This window comes from Macaca fascicularis, chromosome 7, assembly GCF_037993035.2.
Source record: "Macaca fascicularis isolate 582-1 chromosome 7, T2T-MFA8v1.1".
NCBI lineage: Eukaryota > Metazoa > Chordata > Mammalia > Primates > Cercopithecidae > Macaca > Macaca fascicularis.
This window is the reverse complement of record NC_088381.1, coordinates 31,973,684-31,999,744: the sequence shown is the minus strand read 5'-3', so window position 1 is coordinate 31,999,744 and position 26,061 is coordinate 31,973,684. Positions and strand designations below refer to the sequence as shown.

The following is a 26,061-nucleotide window of genomic DNA, read 5'->3' as shown; positions in this document are numbered from 1 at the left end:
TACAGTGTTTTAATTTTGACCTACAAAAACAGCAATTTCATATGGTACAAGGTAATATAAGGTTTTCTCCATTTACCCTTGACTAGTTAGAGATGAGTACAAAATATTTTCAGTAGTTGTAAAATATTTATCTTTACAGTTTTGGGAAACAAAATGATACAAACTATACTTCTAGGTACTCCTTTGTGTGAAAACTTTACCAGTTGAAGCAGGTTAAAATGCAGTATTTTGGGCTGACAGACATTTGATGGTGTTCACTAGCATACTTGAAGATCTCATCTTACTTGGAATTTTTGTTATACATACTTCTCTAAATGTTTAAGAACCTGGTTATGTTGCTCCTGAAAGTTTAATGAGTGCTGATTTTTAATAAATGATGCACTGCATGCTATATGCCTAGTTGTAGCATCAGATCATGATTTGTTATTACCCTGAATAGAGCTAGATATTTTGAGTAGAACTTTCCAGTGTTCTCAGGAGTTAACACTTTACATGGTAGTACTTGAGTTGTGATCATTACTAAAATCGATTATGCAGTTTCTTAAACTCTTTATTTCTTTAAGTTTCAGTAGTTAACTGTTTTTGTGAAAATGAAATAACCTCTCCAAGCTAGTCTAACAGTATTTGTTATGCAATATAATTCATTTTCTATTTCCACATAGTTGTTTTTAAAAACCTACAAACAGGTGAATTTTTATTCAGGTGTTTAGGTCTTCAAAGCACCTTACTTAAATAAGAATCTGTAAATATTCAGAAGAAAAACTCATGGTTCATTCTGACAGTGAATCATAGCCAAGCTGTAATCATGCTGATGAATAGTGTTCATGTGTTTGAAATAATTTTCTTCCTAGTTCTACATTTGTCTCTAAGTAATGCTAAGTCAAAAGTTATATAGATGCTTTTGGATGGAAAAAGTGATGAAATATAAGAATAGCCAGATGATAGTTTGTCTGAAGAAGGCTGTTATACAAACTGAAATGGCTTCTTAGGACAAATGATAAGCTGCCTTCAACTTAAAAAATATGCAGTGATGGAAAAAAACACAAGTGGAATTGTACCTTTTTTATTTCTTTCCTTCACTGAAAGTCCTCATCTTACACACACACACACACACACACACACACACACACACACACACTGTCTCTCTCTCACACTCACACACTCTCTTTCTCTGACATCCTTGAGTTTTGCTGAAGTTCAACCTGGCTAACTATGAGCATCTAGGTTTACTCACCAAAGCCAGGTTATTGACAGAAAGGTGGTTTTTTTGTTTTGTTTTGTTTTGTTTTGTTTTGTTTTTGAGCCATCTTGCTCTGTTGCGCAGGCTGGAGTGCAGTGATGAGATGTCAGCTCACTGCAACATCTGCCTCCCTGGTTCAAGCTATTCTCCTGCCTCAGCCTCCTGAGTAGCTAGGATTACAGTTGCTCACCATCACACCCGGCTAATTTTTATATTTTTAGTAGAGACGGGGTTTACTATGTTGACCAGGCTGGTCTCAAACTCCTGACCTCAAGTGATCTGTCCTCCTCAGCCTCCCAAAGTGCTAGGATTACAGGCGTGAGCCACCACGTCCGGCCAAGACAGAAATATTTTTAAAGCATCAGTTCCTTTCTCAGAACTTGATTTGCTCATGCACTAGAGAATTTCTGGTCCACATGCTTCTAGGTGTTACTCGATTCACTAATACTGAAACAGCTTAGCTTGTGAAAGATAAATTGTTCTTCAGATAGAGTGCTTAGAATTAGATTTGTGATCAGTGTTTTCCTTTTGTGTGAAATACTTTAGAGTACTGCTATTATGATTCTTGTTATTCAAATTAGAAGGTTATATACATAAAACTGAAGATTTTCTAGTACTAGTACTTATTCTTCATAAACACAGTGTGCAGAAATCTAGTTTTTTGGTGGTTTGTTTTAGATTCCAAACTCTGCCTAGTGGCAGAAAAACCTCTTAATAGTATGGGTCATCATGAAATCTGCCAACTTTAATCCAAATAAGTATCAAGAGTCTTCATTCAATATTCTTTCAAACTTGTTTGTCTTGAACAAATTAGAGTTTTAGCACTTATTGTTCAATGTACTATAGTAATTGTATTTAATAGTAAGAAAATATATAAGCAATGATTTTTTAAAAGGGAATTCTCAAGAGTTTTGGATTTCTTTCTGCAGTGCATAGAGGTTTCATATGCATGAACATTCGTGCTGTTTTATATTTTTTTCAATTAAAAAAAATTTAAAAGCATCCAGGCTCCCAAAGTTCATTTGTAAATAGTGGCTTGGAACTCTGCGCAATAGGGAAGCTCCTAAAGGCTCATTTAGACCATAATCTAGTTAATAGTATCATGCTGAGCTCTCAGTTTTCTTTAGAAAACCAATCGATCAATGTAGGAGGGAGAAAGAAGCAGAGGTCTTGTCTTTTTCCTGATGTGATTAGGAGGTTAAGTCCTTTGGTGTGGGTTTCTTTGTATTTGCCCCCTTACCATGCTGAACTCTGGTGAAATGTATAAGCAGGCTTGGCTTTTCCTTTCCTGGATGCTCTGTGCTTCAACATTTTATATCTTTCCTCCCATCAGAAATCCTGTGTCTTTGTGTGACAGTAGTTGGCTAGACTTTAAGAGAAAAGCATTTTCTACTAAGGTATGAACGAAGATAGTGGGAAAAGTGTCATTAAATTTCTTTCTTAAAAAAGGATGTTTATTAAGAATGAATCTTTACTATCTAACATTTCAGACAATATGACCACATTTCAGATACCATGGAAGCAGTATGTTTAGTGAATTAGCTGGTACTGTCTGAAGGTACATCCAATTTCCTTTAGGTTGTTGTGACTTTGCACAGCTTCCTCTCCTCTAATTCTGAATTTAGAGATTTTCTTCTCATTTCTAATTTTTAGTAGCTTATTGTTCTATCCAGTAGAGCATTATAAAAGTCAAATCTGCATCTTCCAACTTGTGGTACAGTGATGGGAATTTGGAAGCACCCCTGGAGCAAAGAGGCTAGGGATAGCATTAGCATCTCCCAAGACAAGTGGTGTAGGGGAAATGAAGGAAAGACCGTGGCCATATATACGCCAGGCGTTAATATATCAGAGGCTGCCTGTATTTAATTTAAAACTTTTGATGAAACTCAATGGATAAGCATCTTTGTCTTATTTGTCAATAATACATTACTTGCAATTATATTAAAACTTATTCTAAATACCTGTACCTTTCTTGTTCTGTAGATGTGTAGATGATGTTGCTTGTTTGTCAAAATATTATCTTTTATAAAAGAAAGTCCTGCTTCTTATCATGATGTATGTGACTTAAATGATTGTTTCATATTAAAACTATTTCTTCCTTATGTACTGTTTACATATACCTCTTTTTGGGATATTAGTTCAGTACTTTTATACAAATCTGAGTGTGTTCCACATTGGTGACATGTATTTTTGCAGTAACTTTTTGTTTTGTTCTTAGAGCATGTCTAAAGTAACACATGCACTAGTGCTGTGGTCTGTGGCAAAATTACTGTAATTCAAATTGGAAAAAAAAATGTTTCCAGACTTTGTCCAACATTTATTCCTATGGCAAAGGAAATTACTATGTAATACTAATTATTTCTTATGCTGGTATGTTTTAAGCTACTCTATGAAGTATGTGAAACATCAATATTTACGGATTAATAGATGGCCTGATGTCTTTCAAATGGGAGAGGAGTAAATTTTAGTGTTACCAACTCATGACACTTGTAATACAATAACTCTTAAAATTTTTATTTTCCACTTACAGGTATAATTTACTAAGTAATTACCTTAAATGGTAGTGCATGTTAGGATTTTTTAGCCCATACTACTAAAATTATATAGTCACTTTGAAATTATGCTGATATTTCCCAGCCAAAAAAGACATCATTCACTCCCTCATAACCAAAATAAGTAGCACTGTAATGTTTATCTTCATTTATTAAGACATGATGAAGATACCATAAGACTCCTCTAATTTACCTGGAATTTTTAACCATTGATTCAAGGACTTGAGTGCTGTTTACTTTGTACTACCTGATGAAAGGATTTGGTAATAAAGGTTATAATCAAGATTTTAAAGAAAAATGTTCAATCTTGAAGGCAAAGTTTTAAGCTTTTTATTTTAGAGGTGTTTACTTAAGAATAGTAATTTAAAAGCATTCTTGTTTTGTCATTAAGACAAGTACCCAAAAGAATTGTAATAAGTAATACTTGGGCAATGCAAATTTGTATATTTGAAATTATACACTTGAAAGAAAAAAATGAATGCTTGTGAGTGCTTAAACTGGGTATCTTTTTAAAAATTCAAATTCTAGACATATCAGTTTAAATTATCCTGAATAAGGTTTTACTATATCAGTGATGTATATTACAAAATGTCTACCTGTGTTATGTTAATGATCTCTCTATGCTGCGTCATATTTGGCATGGTTATGGTATATTTTGTACTTTTGATTGTCGACTATTGATAGGATTGATATAGCAATAAATCTGATTCAGTCCTAATATTTTTTAAAATGCTAGGTACCATACTGTATCATAATCCTATTACATTTGACTTGAATGCCCCAAATTTTCATAGTTCTATATTTTATGTTAAAAATTTAGTATTACATGTTAGGGATTTATTTTTGTCTGCTATTTTCACATACATTCTTTTAGAACTGGATCTGTTTCTATTTAGATCATAGAAGTCTAAAGAAGTATTATTAATTCACGAACTGCTTTGTGGAAACATTTAAATAAAGTATGAAATGACTAGATTACCCCAAATTGTTTATTTTTTTATGTGGTTAATGACCAGGTTACAGTTTTCAGACAAATAAAATTGGCTTGATAACTGATGGAATATAGTAGATAATGGAAAGTTTGACTCTGTAAGGGCCTCCAAGTGTTAAACAAATACATTCTCAGTTCTGAATTACTTCATAGGAACTACTTAAATAACGGTAAGCCAGACTCCTTTTTCTTTTTGAGATACTTAACACAATTTGCCTCTTCTGATCCCAATCCCTTCTTCCCCCAAAACTATGCTAGAATTTAAAATTGGAGGAGTTTAATTTGTCATCTACATTTTAGTTTTTTTATTCTATAGATAAGTAATAAGACAAGTAGATGTTCTGCTGTCAAGACAGTCCATGTTATTGTTGGCCATTCTTTTCAGGGATAATGCTTCATGTCATTTGTGCATTGTATAAAGAATGTTGTTTATCAGTATATAGACCTACTATTAGTAGAAATGATGTATGGCAGGCTTTCTTGAATAATATGTATTGTAAGTTTGTTTCCTATAGTGTTATTATGCTTCCGATTCTTTTAAATAAAGCTAGTTTTTAAAGAGAAAAAGAACTTTTTTAAGCGTTTGACTTTCATCAGGACAAGTAGGTGTAAGAATCTTGGCTTTGGGTGGGAGATGTCCAATATCACATCAAGCAGGGAATAGCCTACAATTTATCAGTGTGATTTTATACTGAAGAGAGAACCAGTATTTTTAATCATATATATTTTTATTTTTGCTGTATATATATATTGCTGTATATATATTTTTTTCTGTGAAGTCTATTCAGAAAACGGAGTCCTGGATTTCCTTCAGAAATTATGAGCATGACATATCTACTTTGATTTTAACAATTTGGGACTTCAGTTCTGTTAGTAAAAATTATCTGGAGAAGAGTTTTACAACTTCAGCAGCTTAATGATCCCTGGGGCAGAGACATCATTGTAGCAAATATTAAGAACAGACTTGCAGCCAGGCGCAGTGGCTCATGCCTGTAATCCCAGCACTTTGGAAGGCCAAAGTGGGTATATCATCTGAGGTCAGGAGTTAGAGACCAGCCTGGCCAAGATGGTGAAACTCTGTCTCTACTAAAAATACAAAAATCAGCCAACCGTGGTGGTACACGCCTGTAATTCCAGCTACTCGGGAGGCTGAGGCACGAGAATCGCTTGAGTCCAGGAGGCAGAGGTTGCAGTGACAGTGAGCTGAGTTTGTGCCACAGCACTCCAGCCTGGGCAACAGAGCGAGACTCGTGAGACTCTGTCTCAAAAAAAAAAAAAAAAAAGCAACTTTCTTGAATGATAAGACCTCTAAAGTTTGCTTGAAACAATCATCAGTTGCCTTGAGTCTATTACACAAAAAGAGGCTGAACAAAATAATGTGTCAACTGATGAAAGCTCGGCATTATAGGTAAGAAGTGATGAGATGAAATTATCTCAAAATTTAAATGCATGACATTTCAAATTTAATAGGAAAAAATATGTGTATCTTGCTGAAGGAGAGAGAAGAAATATATAGAGAGAATTCTTATCAAATAACATTAATTGATGCTCTAAGTTACTCCCTCTATTTTAAACATATAGCAGTGATAAATATGAAAAGATAAAATTGAACTCAAAACCACGCTAAATCCAAGGACAGGTAATATTGTACAGAAAGAAAGTATGAGCCATGGTGAAGCAGCAGCCTGCCTGACTCTGAGTTCACAAGCAGAAACTTGCAGTCAGAAATTCTAATCTGACAAGGTAATGAGGTCTAAACATTTTAAAACATGAGATGCAATAACAGTGCTGAAAGGGAAATATATAGCTTTAGATTATTTTTAAGCTCAAAGTATAATGAGCTAAGTATTGATCTCAAGAGAATACGAAAACAACAATAAAAAACTTGAAAGTAGAAGGAAGGAAATAATAGGAAATGAAATAGGAAAACACTAGAAGGAATAATAAGACCATAAATAGGTTATTTAAAAAATAAAGAGGCCCGGAGCAGTGGCTGACACCTGTAATTCCACGCTTTGAGAGGCCGAGGTGGGAGGATCACTTGAGCCCGGGAGTTCAAGATCAACCTGGGCAACCTAGGGAGACTCTGTCTATACAAAAAAAATTTTTTTAATTGGCTAAGTGTGATAGTGCACACCTGTGGTCTCAGCTACTCAGGAGGCTGAGGTGGGAGTATTGCTTGAGCCCAGGAGTTGAGGCTGCAGTGGGCCTTGATCATGCCGCTGCACTTCAGTCTGGGCAACAGAACAAGACCTTGTCAAAAAAAAAAAAAAAAAATTTGAGCCTCTGACGAGACTGATTTTTTTGAAATGGAATCTTGCTCTGTCACCCAGGCGGGAGTGCAGTGGCACAATCTCGGCTCTCTACAACCTCCATCTCCCAGGGTCAAGCAATTCTCATGCCTCAACCTCCTGAGTAACTGGGATTACAGGCGCATGCCACCATACCTGGCTAATTTTTGTATTTTTAGTAAAGACGGGGTTTCACCATGTTGGCTAGCCTGGTCTCAAATTCCTGACTGCAAGTGATCTGCCCGCCTCAGCCTCCCAAAGTGCTGGCATTACAGGCATGAGCCACTGTGCCTGGCCAAAACTGATTTTTTTTTTTTTTTTTTAATGGTAGGCAGAAATATCAGGAATGAAAGTGGAGGCAAGCATAACACCGTTTGAAGCCAGGGGCTGATTTCTCTCCACTGCTGTACCACTTGTGAAAGGAAGCTAAAAACCGAAACCTACCTTCAACTGATACCCGGGGCTCTAATTTATAGGAAGATGCCAGGCTAAGTGGGTAGAAATACGCAGTTTTAAAACTTTACAGAGTTGGTAACTGGGTTACAATATGAAGAAAGAACTGAAGCAGTGAATTAGCATATAACACCTCGCTGAATTGGGGTCCCTAAGACACAAATTGAAGGCAACCCAAAATTGCTAGAAAGAAAAGGATGAACCCAGAGGAAAGAAAGATAAGAGAAGGGAACAAAAAAGACACTGCAAATCAAAATTTCTGAACACATGAGATCTGAAGACAGGAAAACCAGCTAATCAATACCTTTTGAAATTTCAGTCCACTCAAGATGAAAATAATGGAATAAACCGAAACTTTTTTTTTTTTTTTTTTTTTTGAGACGGAGTCTTGCTCTGTCGCCCAGGCTGGGGTGCAGTGGCCGGATCTCAGCTCACTGCAAGCTCCACCTCCCGGGTTTACGCCATTCTCCTGCCTCAGCCTCCTGAGTAGCTGGGACTACAGGCGCCCGCCACCTCGCCCGGCTAGTTTTTTGTATTTTTTAGTAGAGATGGGGTTTCACCGTGTTAGCCAGGATGGTCTCGATCTCCTGACCTCGTGATCCACCCGTCTCGGCCTCCCAAAGTGCTGGGATTACAGGCTTGAGCCACCGCGCCCGGCCTAAACCGAAACTTTAAATAAGTTTGCATAGGATTCGGAAAGGTAAGCTAAACAATAAGATAGAAATGATGAAACCCAAATAAGTTGACATTAATCCATTCAATATTTACTGTCTTCTATGTTCAGGCACTCTTCTAGATGCTAGAACTATAGCAGTAGATCAAACAGCCAAAAATCACTATTCATGAGGTTTTTATTCTAATGATACAGAGAGTAAAAGGGTAAGTGCGATTAAGAAATGAAAGGGCTGGGTGCAGTGGCTCACACCTGTAATAGGAAAAAAATGTACTAATCAAAGAAATATAGCAGGCTGGGTGCAGTGACTCACGCCTGTAATCCCAGCACTTTGGGAGGTCAATGTGGACGGATCATCTGAGGTCAAGAGTTGAAGACCAGCCTGACCAACATGATGAAACCCCTTCTCTACTAAAAATACAAAAATTAGCTGGGCGTGGTGGCAGGCGCCTGTAATCCCAGCTACTTGGGAGGCTAAGGCAGGAGAATCGCTTGAACCCCGGATGCCAAGTTTGCAGTGAGCCAAGATCTCACCACTGCACTCCAGCCTGGGCAACAGAGCAAGACTCTGTCTCAAAAAAAAAAATAAGTAAAGAGTTACGAAAAACTATACCAGAACAATACTAATCAAAGAAATATAGCAGGCCGGGCACCTTGTACACATGTGCCAGCAGCAGCAGCAGTAGTGGCATAGTGGCAGCATGGTGGGGACACACCCGTTGGCTGCAGCAGAGTGTAGAAGGTGCTGGGGTGCCTGCCTTTGTGCAGATATTCACCACAGTGACGGTGGCAGTACAGCTTCCAGGGGCCCCTGCTGGTGACTGTGTGTGTGGTTGGCTGGTGGTAGTGTTAGAATGGGGTGCGGGCAGGCGTAGTCTGTATGTGTTTTCTGCGCACCACAGGCAGGGGTGATCACTCAAGTCGGGGGAGGTTCTGCTGTTCTCTGTGCCTAGTTTCATTCCCATGGCAGTGTTGGTGCAAGGGCATGCCAGCAAAGCAATGTGGGGGGTTGCTGTGGGCCAGGCAAAGCAGCAGTGTGGGGAGGGAGTGGGTGGCTTGGTGTGTGGCTGTAGGGGCTGTCCTGCTGTAGTTCTCTGATGGTCAGGCATGGTCCACCAGCACAGGAACTATGATGTGGGCCCCCAGGACACCCAAGGCTGTCTGGCAAGCAGGCTCAATCAGGCCTGGGCCCCAGGAGGGGCCAGCAGACCAAGGGATGCTTATGTCAGACCTGCGTGTCTGATGGGCAAGACCACCTAGCAGAGTTCAGGTCCAAAAGTTCCTCTAGGGCTAAAGTCTCTTATGGGAGCAAGTTGAGCCTAGAGAGATGGGCTCTCCTGGCCATGCTTCACTATAGATGCTCCCGCACCAAACCTTCTGGGCTCCTCTTCAGCAGACGTGCTGCCCCTACCACTTCTCTGAGCAGCTATCCCTGCCAACTCAAGGGTCCTTGGTGGTCAGGGGGTCTCCTGCCAAGATTCCAGAGGCACACAGCAAGAGTGGGTTGCTCCTTACCAGTTCAACTTACCTGTTCCCTCAGAGTCTCTGAGGGCCAGGAATGAGTCCTGGTGCACAGTAGCCCCATGCAGGGCTCCCAGCTTCCTCCCCCTTCAGCCTAGCTTCTGTGTCTTCCTTTTGTTCATTCTGGTGCCTTCCCTCTGAAGATCTCTTAGGGGTATAACAGTCATCTCAGTCCCTCCGTGGCAGCTGTTCTATCTGGTTGCATCTAGTTAGCCATCTTGCCCCCATTTACACCCAACAGAACATTTTATAAACATTTTTAAAACCCCACCAAAATGATAAAATAATCGTGGACATGTATGATTGCAACAGAGCCTCAACATATATAAAGCGGGAGATACAATCACAGAGAATTATGGGGAGAAATAAGCAGCAACTGCTTAAGATTTTCAAACAAATTTATTTCAGAAAATGATAGTCCAAGCATCAAATTTTAAACAAATGATTTTTAACATATATTTTTGTCCACTTCGGCTGCTATAACAATACTATTGACTGGGTGGTATGCAGACTGTGTTGTCTGGCCAAAAGATAATGACAAAAAAACCATGTATGTTTAGAAAATGAAAGTAAACTCTTGACCTCGTGTTCCACCCACCTCGGATCAAGACCATCCTGGCAAACGTGGTGAAACCCCGTCTCTACTAAAAATACAAAAGTTAGCTGGGCGTGGTGGCGGGCGCCTGTAGTCCCAGCTACTCAGGAGGCTGAGCTAGGAGAATCACTTGAACCTGGGAGGCAGAGGTTGCAGTGAGCTGAGATCATGCCACTGCACTCCAGCCTGGTGTCAGAATGAGACTCCATCAAAAAAAAAAAAAAAAAGCAAACTCTTTGGTAATTAATTCATCAGAAGGAAAGTTATGTAACATTTATACCTTGAAGACTAAAGGGGTAGGTTTAGGATATAGAAAACTGCAAAGAACCTCATTTCCACTCTAACCATGAGAAAAAGCTGGATAATCTGCAAAACCATAACTTTTTCTAAAACCATCATAGAGCTAATTTCAAAGGCAATCAAGTAATCTGAATAGCAAAGAGAAACAAGATTCTCTAAGGAGAGAAAGCACATTAACTATTCCACATTTAGCAAAGTGGAAGAGAAAGGTGGCCATCATATCAATGGGAAAGAAGAAATCAACTAAATTTTTTTAAAGGCCATACATGGGTTAGTGTGTCAGCTTGTCATAGGTGGGGGCCTCAGACACAAAGTGAATTTGCACTCACTTGTAGGCCTTCACTGGATGTCAAGAAAATGATTGGGGGGAGGAGAGAAGACTGAAGAAATACTCCTCACCCACCACCCACAGCAGTGGTTCAAGTGTTCATGTGATTAGTAGATTCTTGGGGACAGGCATAAAGTGCAATTGTCTAACCACTTCTCTCCTACAAATCAAAAGCCTTAAAACATTGGGAAGGATCATCAAACTCTTTTGTCCCTGGACACAGGCAAAGAATTACTGTTTTTAGGGGAGGGCCAGAAGAAAAACTTGTTTGCTTCTTGGTAGCAGATAGGATACTATCCCAATACCAGAACAAAGGCAAAGATCCCTTAATGCTGGAGGAAGGGTAAAAGAAAAACTCTCTGCCACTGTAGGAAGAACAGGGAATTTCTTGGGCAAAGGATGCTTCATTGATGTCAAGCAGATCATGAGAGGAAGTCCTGGAAAGAAGTAGGAAACTGTGTCCCAAGACCAATCACAAAGATAAAGCAGAGTTTAGTGTCCATGAGGGGAAGGGAAAGAATAATGAGGAAGTCCCATTACCGAGACACAGGTCCTGTGCCTCTCCCCTAAGCACAAAACTTTAGTAGCACATCCGTAGAGGAATTTGAAGTTTGTGTTCCACTAAAGACAGCTCTACCAACAACAAAACCCAAACCCAGCTCAGCCAAGGCAAACAAAAGCTGAGAATTTGTTGCAGCAGACCTGTGCTACCAGAAAGATTAAAGGATGTTCTTCAGGTCGTATGTTCTCATAAGTGGGAGCTAAGCTATGAGGATGCGAAGGCATAATAATGACACATGGACTTTGGGGACTCGGGGAAAGGGTGGTAAGGGGGTGAGGGATAAAAGACTACAAATTTGGGTTCAGTGTATACTGCTCAGATGATGGGCACACCAGAATCTCACAAATCACCACTAAAGAAGTTACTCATGTAACCAAATACTACCTGTTCCCCAAAAACCTGTGGAAATAAAAAATACACACACACACACACACACACACACACAGACACAGGAAAAGAAATAATAAATAATTATTCTTTTGAGAAGTCTGAAAAAAAAGGATGTTCTTCAGGCAGAAGGATTATATTGCAGAGAAACTTGTATCCACACCAAAAAATGAATAGTGTTGGAAGTAGCAAAAATGAAGGTAAATATAAAAGATATTTCTTCTTGTTTGTAATTGCTTTGACCCATATATATATATACACATATATATGTCAATAGACTATGTAGACTATATATATGTCAGTAGATTATATATATGTCAGTAGACTATATATATGTCAATAGACTATATATATGTGTGTGTCAATAGACTATATATAGAGAGAGAGAGTCTATTGATTTCTGAAAACATTGCCAAGATATTTCAATGGAGAAAGGGTACTCTTTTTAAACACATGATATGAAACAATTGGACAACCATGTGTGAAAAAATGAGCCTGGACCTATACATGGTGTCATATAAAAATTTAACTGAAAATGAAACACATCTACATTTAAGACCTAAAACTATAACATTTCTAGAAGAAAATAGAAAAGCTTTGTGTGTTAGGTTAGAAAACTTTTTAGTTAAGACTCAAACAACTATTTTAAAAGTGGTTAAATTAAGCTTTATCACAATTAAAACTTCTGTTATTTAAAAGACATTGTGAAGGATGAAAAGACAAACCATACGATGAAATAAAATATTTGAAAAGCGTATCCAGAATACATAAAACACATTTAACAGATGTATCACTGAAGAGTGGAACAAATAAGCACATGAAAAGATGCTAATGTCACTAGTTACCAGACAAATGCAAATTAAATCTGTAGTGAGGTACAAATAGATAACTATTAGATTTGATAAAATGTTTTAAAGGCCCATAAAACTATTGATACCCAGTCCTGGTGAATATGCAGAGTAATGGAAACGTTTAAACATTGCTGGTAGAAATGTAAAATTTGTACTTTTGAAGTAGTTTAGGAGTTTCTTATAAAATTAGTAAACTTAAACCTATCATATGGCCCCATAATTATATTTTTAAGTATTTACTCCTGAATGTTTATAGCAGTTTTATTCATAATTACCAAAAACTGGAAACAACCAAAATGTCTACCAACTATAGAATAGACAAACAAGTCTGTACATGTATATTATATAATACTTAGCAACAAAAGAATGCATGAAACACAACAGCACAGATGGATCTCAAAAGCATTGTGCTACATAAGAAGAAAACAGAAGGTTCATACTACATGATTTCCTTATATAACATTCTGAAAAAAGACGAAAGAATAGGAAAAGAATTCAGTTCAGTGGTTGCCAGGGTTGGGGGCTGGGAGGATGTAGCTGAGTAGCTTAGGTTCAAAATGCATTTTGAGACTTTTTTTTTTCCTTCCTTTTAGCCTTGAAACATACCTTAATACTCTTTGTTCCCCTGTCTTCCCACCAGACACTCTTGTGCACTGGTAGTTTATCTAATTGTGTGTCTAGAAGTTGCAGGGGCTAATCTTGAGACAAACCAGGCATGGAAACCCAGGTGTGAAATTCCAGAGATTACCTCAGGGCAGTTAGTCAACAGCTAACTGTTGAGATGTTAGCTGTTGAGATGATGCGAGCCTGCACTCCAAGTGGACCATGACTCAGGATAACCAGTGGAACAAGATACACAGACCTCGCACCCAGCACCACTCCTGCATGCCTTCTATTCCAAGTTCCCCTCTTTAAACCCCTGTCCACAGCCTAAAGTTTGAAATAGTCTGTTAAGGGCGTGAGCCTGGACATTCCCCATCTGCTAACGTTTGAATAAAAGCCGTTTCCCTTTTGTCACACCTCATTTCTCATGCTTTGACTTCTAACGGTGAGCACTTGAACTTGAGTCAGTTACAGGAGGAGGAAATTGACTGCAAAGAAATACGAGAAAACTTTGGTGAGATGGAAATATTTAATATCTTGGTTGTGGTTGAGGTTACAGAGCTATATATATTGATCAAAACTCATAGAACAATATATCACAAATGAGTGAATTTTACTGCATGTAAATTATACCTCAGTAAACCTAACTTAAAAATTCTAGGATACAGCTCTCGCAGTATTTGGAAGGTCAGTTTATAGTCTTAAATGAACCTATGAAAAACAAGGAGCTTTTTAAAAAATGAATTCTGATTTAACTTAAGAGGTTGAAGAAAAACAAGTAGAAGAATGGAAACAAATGTAAGAGCAGAAGTTAATGAAATAGAAGAAAAATAGGAGAAGATCAACAAAAATAAAGGTTTTTTCTTCTCTTTCAAAAAACGAATAAACATGTAATAAGAGAGATGGGACAGAAAGAGATTATACAAACAAGCAATATTAGGAATAAAAACATGATTATCTTAGATAAAGTAGAAAATGCTCTAAGTAGCTTTATGTCAGTGGAGGCACTAGTTGCAGGAAGATGAAGGAATAGGATATTGATGTGATTGCAGATTATCTGCCTCCCACAAAACACGAATCCATTACAAAGAGGACAATTATGACTTTACAGTGAAGAAACTTGGCAGACACCAACATGACAGGTGATGACCAATGTTATCATCACCAGAGGTGGGAACAGTCAACGGCATATGCGCCGTACTATGGCTGATACTCTTAGAAGGGCATAGTTTCATTTCCATGATATTCCTGCCGTGAATGAATGACCTGAGTCTGATCATAAGGAAACATCCAGCTCAAGGACCATCCTACAAAAGGTAAGGCCTGTACTCTTCCAAAGATTAAAGAGCTTTTTGAGATTGGAGAAAACTGAAGAGACTTGATAACTATATTAGTCCATTTTCACGCTACTGATAAAGACATATCCACGACTGGGAAGAAAAAGAGGTTTAATTGGACTTACAGTTCCACATGTTTCACTCTGTGCACAAACCAGTCTTGGGTCCACTGAAAAGGATAACAGACAGGTGAGTGTGTGTCCTTTGATTGCTTAGGACCCGTTGCTAATTTGCTACGCTGAAGCTGCAAGAGCCTTGTGTTTTTGAGCATCTAGTGAGAAAAGTCTTTACCTCTGGCTGTGTGAGTTTGGGATATATTCCTACTTCGGGGCAGCGGGGGAACGGGGTGGGAGGGTATAAGTAAAATAAATTAGAATACTCTTTAAAGAGTACCATTATGATTGTTTTGGAGCAATATTACCACTCATCCCTCAGGAATGTTTGGCAATGTCTGGACACATTTTTGGCTGTTACAATTTGGGGGCGCTTTTGGCATCTAATGCGTAGAGGTTTGGTATGCTGCAAACATCTCACAATGCTTAGGATTGCCCTGCATGACAAAACAATTATCTGGCCTAAAATGACAATCCTTTTAGAGAAACTAAAAAGCACTTATAGAAATCTAATATTCTCAACATTTCCTCAATGTAAATTGAATGTCTAATGCTTTAAATGTGATAGCCTGCTTTAAAAAAAAAAAAAAAAAAAAAAAAGATCCTTCTCACAGAAGCTGCTAGCTCAAAAGCACTTAAAAAAGAAAGAAAGAAATCAAGTTCGTGCAATTCAACTAGACTTATTTGATAATTTGGGTTTAAAAAATAACTATATCAGGCTGTGTGCAGTGGCTCATGCCTGTAATCTCAGCACTTTGGGGGACTGAGGTGGGTGGGTCTCTTGAGGCCAGGAGTTCAAGACCAGCCTGGCAAGCATGGCGAAACCCCATCTCTACTAAAAAAAAAGAAAAAAAAACTAGCTGGGTGTGGTGGCACACACCTGTAATCCCAGCTACTACTTGGGAGGCTGAAGCACGAGAAATGCTTGAACCCGGGAGACAGAGGTTGCAGTGAGCCAAGATTGTGCCACTGCACTCCAGCCTGAGAGACAGAGTGAGACTGTCTCCCTCCCACAAAAAAAGTCATATATTTTTCTGATTATATCAGTGTGAAGAAAAAATACAAGTATACAAGTTTCATTCTTTTTAAAACTACGGATTTGTTTATTCATAAAGGTAATTTTTTAAAAACTTTTATTTCAGGTTCAGGAATATGTGCAGGCTTGCTATGAAGGTAAATTTTGTGTCATGGAGGTTTGATGTACTGATTATTTTATCACTCAGGTAATAAGCATAGCGCCAGATAGGTGGTTTGTTGATTCCCACCTTCCTCCCACCCTTCACTCTTAAGCAGGCCTTGGTGTCTGCTGTTTCCTTCATTGCGTCCATATGTACTCAATGCTTAGCTCCCACTTGTAAGTGAGAACATGCAGTATTTGGTTTTCTGTTCCTGTGGTAGTTCACTTAGAATAATGGCCTTCAGCTCCATCTATGTTGCTGCAAAAAACATGATCTCGTTCTTTTTTATGGCTGCATAGTAATCCATGGTATATATGTACTACATTGTCTTTATCCAGTTCACCATTCATGAGCGTCTAGGTTGGTTCTATGTCTTTGCTATTGTGAATATTGCTGTGATGAACGTATGTGTGCATGTGTCATTATGGTAGAATCATTTATATTCCTTTGGGTATATACACAATAATGGTATTGCTGGGTTGAATGGTAATTCTGCTTTGTGTTCTTTGAGAAATCACCAAACTGCTTTCCACAGTGGCTGAACTAAGTTACATTCCCACCAACAGTATATAAGTGATCCCTTTTCTCTGCAACCTTGCCAGCATCTATTATTTTTTGACTTTTTAATAATAGCCATTCTTACTGGGGTGAGATGTTATCTCATTGTGGGTTTGATTTGTATTTCGAAGAGAATTGCTACTTTGAATTTCTGACATTTCTTTCATAGATTTAATCTGATAAGCTAATATTATTCCTACATAATATTTAGGATAAGGAACAGTGAATACTGTGGCTCACACCTGTAGTCCCAGCTACTCGGGAGGCTGAAGCAGGAGAACGGCTTGAACCCGGGAGGCGGAGCTTGCAGTGAGCTGAGATCGCGCCACTGCACTCCAGCATGGGCGACAGAGTGAGACTCCATCACGAACAAACAAACAAACAAACAAACAAACAAAAAAGGCCTATAAACAGATTGCCTGGTGCTCTAGTAATTTCCTTACTGACAAGGTTCTTTTTGTGTGTGCCTTATAAAAAGGAGAGCAACAAGGGGATGGGATTCTTCTCCTATTATGCGAACCCACACCACGTATCCAGCAGAGTACCTCCCCCCAATCATTTTCTTGAGCATCCAGTGAAGGCCTACAAGTGAGTGCAAATTCACTTTGTGTCTGAGGCCCCCACCTATGACAAACTGACACACTAACCCATGTATGGCCTTTAAAAAAATTTAGTTGATTTCTTCTTTCCCATTGATATGATGGCCACCTTTCTCTTCCACTTTGCTAAATGTGGAATAGTGTATAGGAATGCTTGTGATTTATGCACATTGGTTTTGTATCCTGAGATTTTGCTGAAGTTGCTTATCAGCTTAAGGAGATTTGGGGCTGAGACGATGGGGTTTTCTAAATATACATTCATGTCATCTGCAAACAGAGACAATTTGACCCCCTCTTTTCCTATTTGAATACCCTGTATTGCTTTCTCTTGCCTGATTGCCCTGGCCAGAACTTCCAGTACTATGTTGAATAGGAGTGGTGAGAGAGGGCATCCTTGTGCCGGTTTTCAAAGGGAATGCTTCCAGTTTTTGCCCATTCAGTATGATATTGGCTGTGGGTTCGTCATAAATAGCTCATATTATTTTGAGATACATTCCAACAATACCTAGTTTATTGAGAGTTTTTAGCATGAAAGGCTGTTGAATTTTGTCAAAAGCCTTTTCCGCATCTATTGAGATAATTATGTGGTTTTTGTCGTGGGTTCTGTTTATGTGATGGATTACATTTTCTGATTTGCATATGTTGAACCAGCCTTGAATCCCAGGGATGAAGCCAACTTGATTGTGGTGGATAAGCTTTTTGATGTGCTGCTGGATTCGGTTTGCCAGTATTTTATTGAGGATTTCACAATGATGTTCATCGGGGATATTGGCCTAAAATTCTCTTTTTTTGTTGTGTCTCTGCCACGCTTTGGTATCAGGATGATGCTGGCCTCATAAAATGAGTTGGGGAGGATTCCTTCTTTTTCCATTGATTGGAATAGTTTCAGAAGGAATGGTACCAGCTCCTCTTTGTACCTCTGGTAGAACTGGGCTGTGAATCCATCTGGTCCTGGACTTTTTTTGGTTGGTAGGCTATTAATTATTGCCTCAATTTCAGAATGCGTTATTGGTCTATTCAGAGATTCAACTTCTTCCTGGTTTAGTCTTGGTGGGTGTATGTGTCCAGGAATTTATCCATTTCTTCTAGATTTTCTAGTTTATTTGCATAGAGGTGTTTATAGTATTTGCTGATGGTAGTTTGTATTTCTGTGGGATCGGTGGTGATATCCCCTTTATCATTTTTTATTGCATCTATTTGATTGTTCTCTCTTTTCTTTTTTATTAGTCTTGCTAGCGTCCTATCTATTTTGTTGATCGTTTTAAAAAAACAGCTCCTGGATTCATTGATTTTTGAAAGGTTTTTTGTGTCTCTATCTCCTTCAGTTCTGCTCCGATGTTAGTTATTTCTTGCCTTCTGCTAGCTTTTGAATGTGTTTGCTCTTGCTTCTCTAGTTCTTTTAATTGTGATGTTAGGATATCTATTTTAGATCTTTCCTGCTTTCTCTTGTGGGCATTTAGTGCTATAAATTTCCCTCTACACACTGCTTTAAATGTGTCCCAGAGATTCCGGTACGTTGTGTCTTTGTTCTCACTGGTTTCAAAGAACATCTTTATTTTTGCCTTCATTCAGGAGCAACAGCTACTTTTTTTCTTTTTTTCTTTTTTTTTCCAGTCATCATGTAGGGAAGAAAAAATATCATCTCCTTCTACCCTTCTAAGTTCTTGACTGGGGCCTCTGTAAGAAAAGACAGATTAACGAGATAAAAAGCATACAAATTTATTCAATATTAGTTTACATTACATGGGAACCTTCTTAAGGACATGAAGAATGGAAGAAATGATTAAACCTCAGCATTTTTATGCTAGGTTTGACAGAGAATGAAAAGTCATAGGAAATGTAATAATACAAAGGATATGAGCTAAGTGTAGTACAGTCGGGAGAACTTTGCACTCCTTGTTTGTTCAGATTTCTTATTTGGAGATAAGGATGCTTCTTTCATTTGAGTACAGGGAGAACACTTCTCACATGAGGGTCTTATCCTATGACCTGCTTCATGGGAGAAGGGCCAGGGAAGAGAGAGGTGTGATACTCCTTCTCCAATTCCTTCTGCTTAAAATATTTAAATTTTAAAAATTTAATTAAAGTGTCATAATTTGGGGTAGTATGTACTGAACTCCAATCAATAGAATTACCTTTGCTCTCTGAAACACCCAAACTATGGGGAACCAAACCTCATTCCCCTAAATTCTAACACTGTCTTACTGAGACACCTCATGATGTGTGTTCTCTCTTGCTTAGTAAGCAATGAATTTAACTTGTTCAACCACAAATGTCCCTGTGTCTCTGGCTGAAGGGAATATTTCAGAGATCTTAACAGTCTTTATTATGCCTTTTGATGAGGACCACCACTTCTCTTTTTTTTTTTTTTTTTTTTTTTTTTTTTTTGAGACAGAGTCTTGCTCTTGTTGCCCCAGGCTGGAGTGCAGTGGCACGATCTCGGCTCAGTGCAACCTCTGCCTCCCAGGTTCAAGGGATTCGCCTGCCTCAGCCTCCTAAGTAGCTGGGATTACAGGCACCATCACCTTTGGCTAATTTTTGTATTTTTAACAGAGATGGGGTTTCACCATGTTGGCCAGGCTGGTCTCAAACTCCTAACCTCAAGTAATCCACCTCCCTCGGCCTACCACAGCGCTGGGATTACAGGCGTGAACCACCGCGCCCTACCCATGGAGTGCTTATTTTCTTTCTTTTTTCTTTTTTCTTTTTTTTTTTTTTGAGATGGAGTATCGCTGTGTCGCCCAGGCTGGAGTGCAGTGGCCGGATCTCAGCTCACTGCAAGCTCTGCCTCCCAGGTTTTTACGCCATTCTCCTGCCTCAGCCTCCCGAGTAGCCGGGACTACAGGCGCCCGCCACCTCGCCCGGCTAGTTTTTTGTATTTTTTAGTAGAGACGGGGTTTCACCGTGTTAGCCAGGATGGTCTCGAACTCCTGACCTCGTGATCCGCCCGTCTCGGCCTCCCAAAGTGCTGGGATTACAGGCTTGAGCCACCGCGCCCGGCCTTTTTCTTTTTTCTTAATCAGAGGATATGGTCCTACTTCTTTGACCACTCGCTTAGACTGCAAGGTAACTAACAATCCGCAACACACTCCGGTCTGGGGGCCTAGATAGTCACGCATGGAGTCCGCCAGGTGGTGGCGGCGGAGCACGCTGGGAACGCAGGGCTTCCGTCGGCCTGGCCCGGAAGGGCTGGCGCTTGGTAACGCCAGCTTCCCTAGCAACCAAGCAGGCGAAAGCAGCAGCCAGCCGCGCTCCGTTCCGGTTGATCCCGGAATGCCCCTTCAGGTTAGCGATTACAGCTGGCAGCAGACGAAAACTGCGGTCTTTCTGTCTCTGCCCCTCAAAGGCGTGTGCGTCAGAGACACGGACGTGTTCTGCACGGAAAACTATCTGAAGGTGAGAATCCCAAGTCTTGCCTGCCGGTCCCCGGGGGTGTGGTCCGAAGCTTCTACAAGAAAGAGCGCAGCTGGGCACGAGCAACCGGCTCATCTTTACAGATAAACGTCCTAAATTTTTAATCCTGTTAAAAAAATGAATCCCATACAGGTGACACACCATCTATAGACAGATCATCAGATCAGAGACTACTTTTATCCAGGGCTTCCTCATATGCCTTGCTAATCTTTCACTACCTGGAATATAGTGGGCCTTTTAGAAAGTTATTTTACCTTTTTCACGTATTTCTTAATACGCGTGCTTAATTTGTGTAACTAACTTAGTTTCTGTTTTCACCCTTCTGCATAGGTCAACTTTCCTCCATTTTTATTTGAGGCATTTCTTTATGCTCCCATAGACGATGAGAGCAGCAAAGCAAAGATTGGGAATGACACCATTGTCTTCACCTTGTATAAAAAAGAAGCGGCCATGTGGGAGACCCTTTCTGTGACGGGTGGTAAGTTCCTTTATTTATTTTTTTTTTTCTTTGAGACGGAGTGTCGCTCTGTCGCCCAGGATGGAGTGCAATGGCTTGATCTCGGCTTACTGCTACCTCCGCCCCCTCGGGTTCAAGGGATTCTCCTACCTCAGCCTCCCAAGTAGCTGGGATTACAGGTGCCCGCCACCACGCCCGGCTAAGTTTTTTTGTATTTTTAGTGGAGCGTTTCGCCATGTTGGCCAGGCTAATCTCAAACTCCTGACTTAAGTGATCCACCCGCGTCAGCCTCCCAAAGTGCTGGGATTACCGGTGTGAGCCACCACACCCGGCCAGATAGACTTTCCTTTTTTTCTCCAAGGTTCAATAGCTGGGTCTATGAAATAAACTAACAACAGAAGGATTGACAGAAGAAAATGTATAGAAATTTATTAATTTTTAATATTAGTGCTTAGGGGCATCACAGGGAAAAAAGTGAATACCCCCCAAATCAGTGAGATTTGAGAGTTTAGGGACTCTCTTAATAGGGGAAGGGGGAGGGGATGTAGGCCACTTAGAACAGGAAATGATTTTTAGGAAAGATGAATGGATCCTTAGAAGAATAGATAGGAGATGTGATAGTTTTTAACAAAGTTTGTCAGAGCGTGGTGTTGACTTGTAGTTTCCTCTTCTGGGAGAATAGTCAATATTCCGTGGTTAATGAAACTCCAGGAGAAGGGATTTATGACCCTGAGTTCCTTTTGGAAAATCTGTTTTTAGGCAGATAAGAGTTCAGAGAAAACCTCTCCCTGCATTTGCTGCTTTTCAGGTGCCTTTAACTCAAAATGATTGCTATATCAAAGCAGCATAGTTTGGGGTGGCATATCGTGAACTCTTTCAATTGCTCTTTTAGAAAAAAAAAAAAAAGGCTTATGAGCCTAATTTAAGTGATACAGTGCTTCAGCAGCCTTTTAAATAAACCTAAAGGCCAAATTAGTTAAAGTTAGTGCACATTAAGCAGAAGATGTGGGCGCACATCTTAAGGGTAAGCCCTCCTGATGTATAGCCTTTGTGGAATACTTAACTTTGCATTAGGCGTTAACATACCTGTAATTCCCTGAAACAACCTGTCACTTAGGTATTATTACCCTTTTTTTACAGGGGAGGCTACTGACACATGGAAAGTTTGAGTAATTGGCAAAATCACACAGCTAGTGACTGGCAGCCTGGAACTGGAGCCTTAGCAGTTTCACTCTAGAGCAGATGTACCCAACCCTGGCTACATATTTGAATCAGCTATGAAATTTTAAAATAATACCCTAAACCAGTCAAATCAGTTTTTGGGAATAGGATTCAGGTGTTGGTAGTTTTTGACAAGCTTTCCAGGGATTATAATGAGCAGCCAAAGTTGAAATCTCCAGTTGTTGTTTGTTTTGTTTGTTTTGAGAGACGGAGTCTCGCTGTCGTCCAGGCTGGAGTGCAGTGGCGTGATCTCGGCTCACTGCAACCTCCACCTCCTAGGTTTAAGTGATTCTTCAGCCTCAGCCTCCCAAGTAGCTGGGACTCCAGGCACATGCCACCATGTCCAGCTAATTTTTGTATTTTTTAGTAGAGACAGGGTTTCACTATATGTTGGCCAGGCCGGTCTCGAACTCCTGACCTCAAGTGATCCGCCCGCCTCGGCCTCCCAAAGTGCTGGGATTACAGGCCTGAGCCACCGCAACTGGCCTGACATCCCCAGTTTTAAAGTTAGTTCTCTGTAATCTTACTAAATTAGTTGTCAGTACTTTGTACTGATACCAAGATCAGCTTCGATAGTCAGTACATGTCCTCTACTGCTTTAGCCCTGTGCTTCTTCCTTCTTTAGTTGTCATGTTTTCTAATACTTCATGTTTACTGCCTGGAATTTCTTTTTTTTAATTCTGGGTTTTTTAAGAGATAGAATCTCACTCTGTCACCAGTGCTGGAGTGTGATTGGTGTTATAGCTCTTTGTAACCTCAAACTCCTAGGTTCCAGCAATTCTCCTGCCTTGACCTCCTGAGTAGCTGGGACTACAGGTGTGCACCAAAACACCTAGTTAATTATTTTTATTTTTGTAGAGACAGGGTCTCACTATGTTGCCCATAGGTCTTGAACTCCTAGGCTCAAGTGATCCTCCCACTTTGACCTCCCAAATGCTGGGATTTCAGGCGTGAACCAGTACACCCAGCCTACTGCCTGGAATTTCTTTTAAGTCTTTGGCATTAAGCCTTGAATATGGACTCTTGAGGATAGAAAGAGTTGCAACCATTCTTTCTATCAAGGCTTTCTTGGTATCTTATAGTGGAATTTAATTTTTAATTTCCAAGACCAAGGTAGAATTTATTTTTCTAAGATCAGGTATTCAGCTCAGAAAATACTGGTTAAGGTAGGTTAACATAGCCAATTTACTTAAATTTTTTTTTTCTTTTTTTTTTTAGTGAGCCCCAGACTACCTAAAGAGTTTTAAATAATCAGATTCCTGGCCGGGCGCGGTGGCTCAAGCCTGTAATCCCAGCACTTTGGGAGGCCAAGACGGGCGGATCACGAGGTCAGGAGATCGAGACCATCCTGGCTAACACAATGAAACCCCATCTCTACTAAAAATACAAAAAAATTAGCTGGGCGAGGTGGCGGGCGCCTGTAGTCCCAGCTACTCGGGAGGCTGAGGCAGGAGAATGGCGTAAACCCGGGAGGCGGAGCTTGCAGTGAGCCGAGATAGCGCCACTGCACTCCAGCCTGGGCGACAGAGCGAGACTCCGTCTCAAAAAAAAAAAAAAAAAAAAAAAAATCAGATTCCTGTTTTTTGACCTCTGACTTCCTCTGTGACTCAGTAAGTCTATATTGGGGCCTGAGGATGTCGTAAAACACACCCAGGCTGTTTTGACTTCTTACCTAAAATTGAATGTACATTTATTTTGACTCTTATAAATTAACTTTTTCTGCAAAGGACCAGATAGTATTTTAGACTTCGCAGGCACTATGGCCTCTGTCACATCTATTCAACTCTGCCACTGTAGCACAAAAGTAGCCACAGATGATTCGTATTTATGGACATTGAAATTTGAATTTCATCTAATTTTTACATGCCACAAAATATTATTTTGATTTTTTTCATTCGTTTAAAAATGTGAAAATTATTCAAGGCTTGTGGGCTGAGGGGAAACAGGTGGCAGGTTGGATTTGGCCCGGGGTCATAGTTTGACAACCTCTGACTTAAACAAATCAAAACAGTCCTAAAACTAACTAAAGCTGAGCGCAGTGGCTCATGCTTGTAATCCCATCATTTTGGGAGGCCAAGGCAGGTGAATCGCCTGACATCAGGAGTTTGAAACCAGCCTGGCCAACATGGTGAAACCCTGTCTCTACTAGAAATACAAAAATTAGTCGGGTGTGGTAGTGGGTACCTGTAATCCCAGCTACTTGGGAGGCTGATGCAGGAGAATCGCTTGAACCCGGGTGGTGGAGGTTGCAGTGAGCTGAGATCTCATCATAACACTCCAGCCTGGTCAACAGAGCGAGACTCTATCTCAAAAATAAATAAATAAACCGTTAATTTATATCACAATTAACAAACATTGATTCTACTTCAGAAACCAGGTTTAAAATTCTTTGAGAAATCAAACTCAGTTTGCCAGGTGCGGCGGCTCACACCTGTAATCGCAGCACTTTGGGAGGCCGAGGCAGGCTGATCATCTGAGGTTGGGAGTTCGAGACCAGCCTGACCAACATGGAGAAACCCCATCTCTACTAAAAATACAAAATTAGCCAGGCGTGGTGGTGCATGCCTGTAATCCCAGCTACTCTTGAGGCTGAGGCAGGAGAATCACTTTAACCCAGGAAGCGGAGGTTGCAGTAAGCCGAGATTGTGCCACTGCACTCCAACCTGGGCAACAAGAGTGAAACTCGGTCTCAAAAAAAAAAAAAAAAAAAAAAAAAAGAAAGAAAGAAAACTCAGTTTTGCCAGGTACAGTGGCTCATGCCTAAAATAATCTCAGCACTTTAGGAGGCCAAGGTAGGACGATCATTTGAGCCCAAGAATTCAAGACCAGCCTGGGCAACATAGGGAGACTTCACCTCTATTAAAAAAAGAAAAAAATTAGCTGGGGATGGCGGCATGTGCCTTATAGTCCCAGCTACTTGGGAGGCTGAGGTGGGAGGATCACTTGAGCCCAAGAGTTGGAGGCTGCAGTGAGCCATGCTCATACTGCTGCACTCCAACCTGGGTGACAGTATGTGACCCTCTCTTAAAAAAAAGAAATCAAACTCAGATTTACTTGCAATTCGGTGGGATTATTTATTTAACCTTTTTTTCCACATAAAATATCGTGGAACTCCAGTTTATACACCAAGACCCTCTGCCTCATTATTCAAACTCTAATTTTTCTCATTTGTTCTGGAAATTCCTTCTTCATACCCTCTTTAATTTCTATTAGACATGGAGTATTTCATTTGGGAAGTTAATACTCTTCCAGTATGTCTGACCCTGAAGCTGACTCAACTGTCTACCTTCCTGTTTTTAAAAAGGAGGAGAGATGAGAAGAGGCTTCAGACCTAGTTTTAGTCGGATGAATAAAATTACACACTTTTACTTACCTCTAACTGAAATTTAACGTTCTCTTCAATTGTGAAGATAGGCAACAAACGATAGTAGTGTCTTAGTCTGTTTGGGTACTATAACGAAATACCATCAACTGAGAAGCTTATAAACAACAGAAATTTATTTCTCACAGTCCTGTAGGCTGGGAAGTCCAGATCAAGGTACTGGCAGGTTTGGTATGCAGTAAGGGCTCACTCCTATAGCTGGCACCTTACTGTGTCCTCGCATGGTGGAAGGGGCAAATCTGCCTTCTGGGGCCTTCTTTATAAGGATACTACCTCCCAAAAGGCCTCACCTCCAAATACCATCACTTTAAGGGTTTGGATTTTAACATATGAGTTTTAGGGAGACGTATAACATTCAGACCACAGCAAGCAGTATCAACAAAAACAAAAGTATGTTTATATCAGAGATACCTCTTTTATACTCATTACTACTTTGAAATTACAATATTAGACTT

The 26,061-nt window shown here is 39.9% G+C and overlaps 1 protein-coding gene across 8 annotated transcripts in view; it reads left to right on the top strand.

Moving 5' to 3' along the window:
* The first annotated feature begins 20,339 nt into the window (after window positions 1-20,339).
* The window catches only part of DNAAF4 (dynein axonemal assembly factor 4), a 78,880-nt gene continuing 73,158 nt past the window's right edge, over window positions 20,340-26,061 (top strand). For 5 of the 8 annotated variants that reach the window (XM_073995854.1, XM_045395492.3, XM_045395491.3 and 2 more), the window contains exons 1-2: window positions 20,340-20,528; window positions 20,877-21,024. In XM_073995854.1, the coding sequence (XP_073851955.1) occupies window positions 20,406-20,528; window positions 20,877-21,024 (271 nt within the window). In that variant the 5' untranslated portion in view covers window positions 20,340-20,405. Of the gene's footprint in view, window positions 20,529-20,876; window positions 21,025-23,786; window positions 23,835-26,061 lie in introns of those variants that run through there. The other 3 variants (XM_045395493.3, XM_073995852.1, XM_073995850.1) reach the window with 3 other exon arrangements.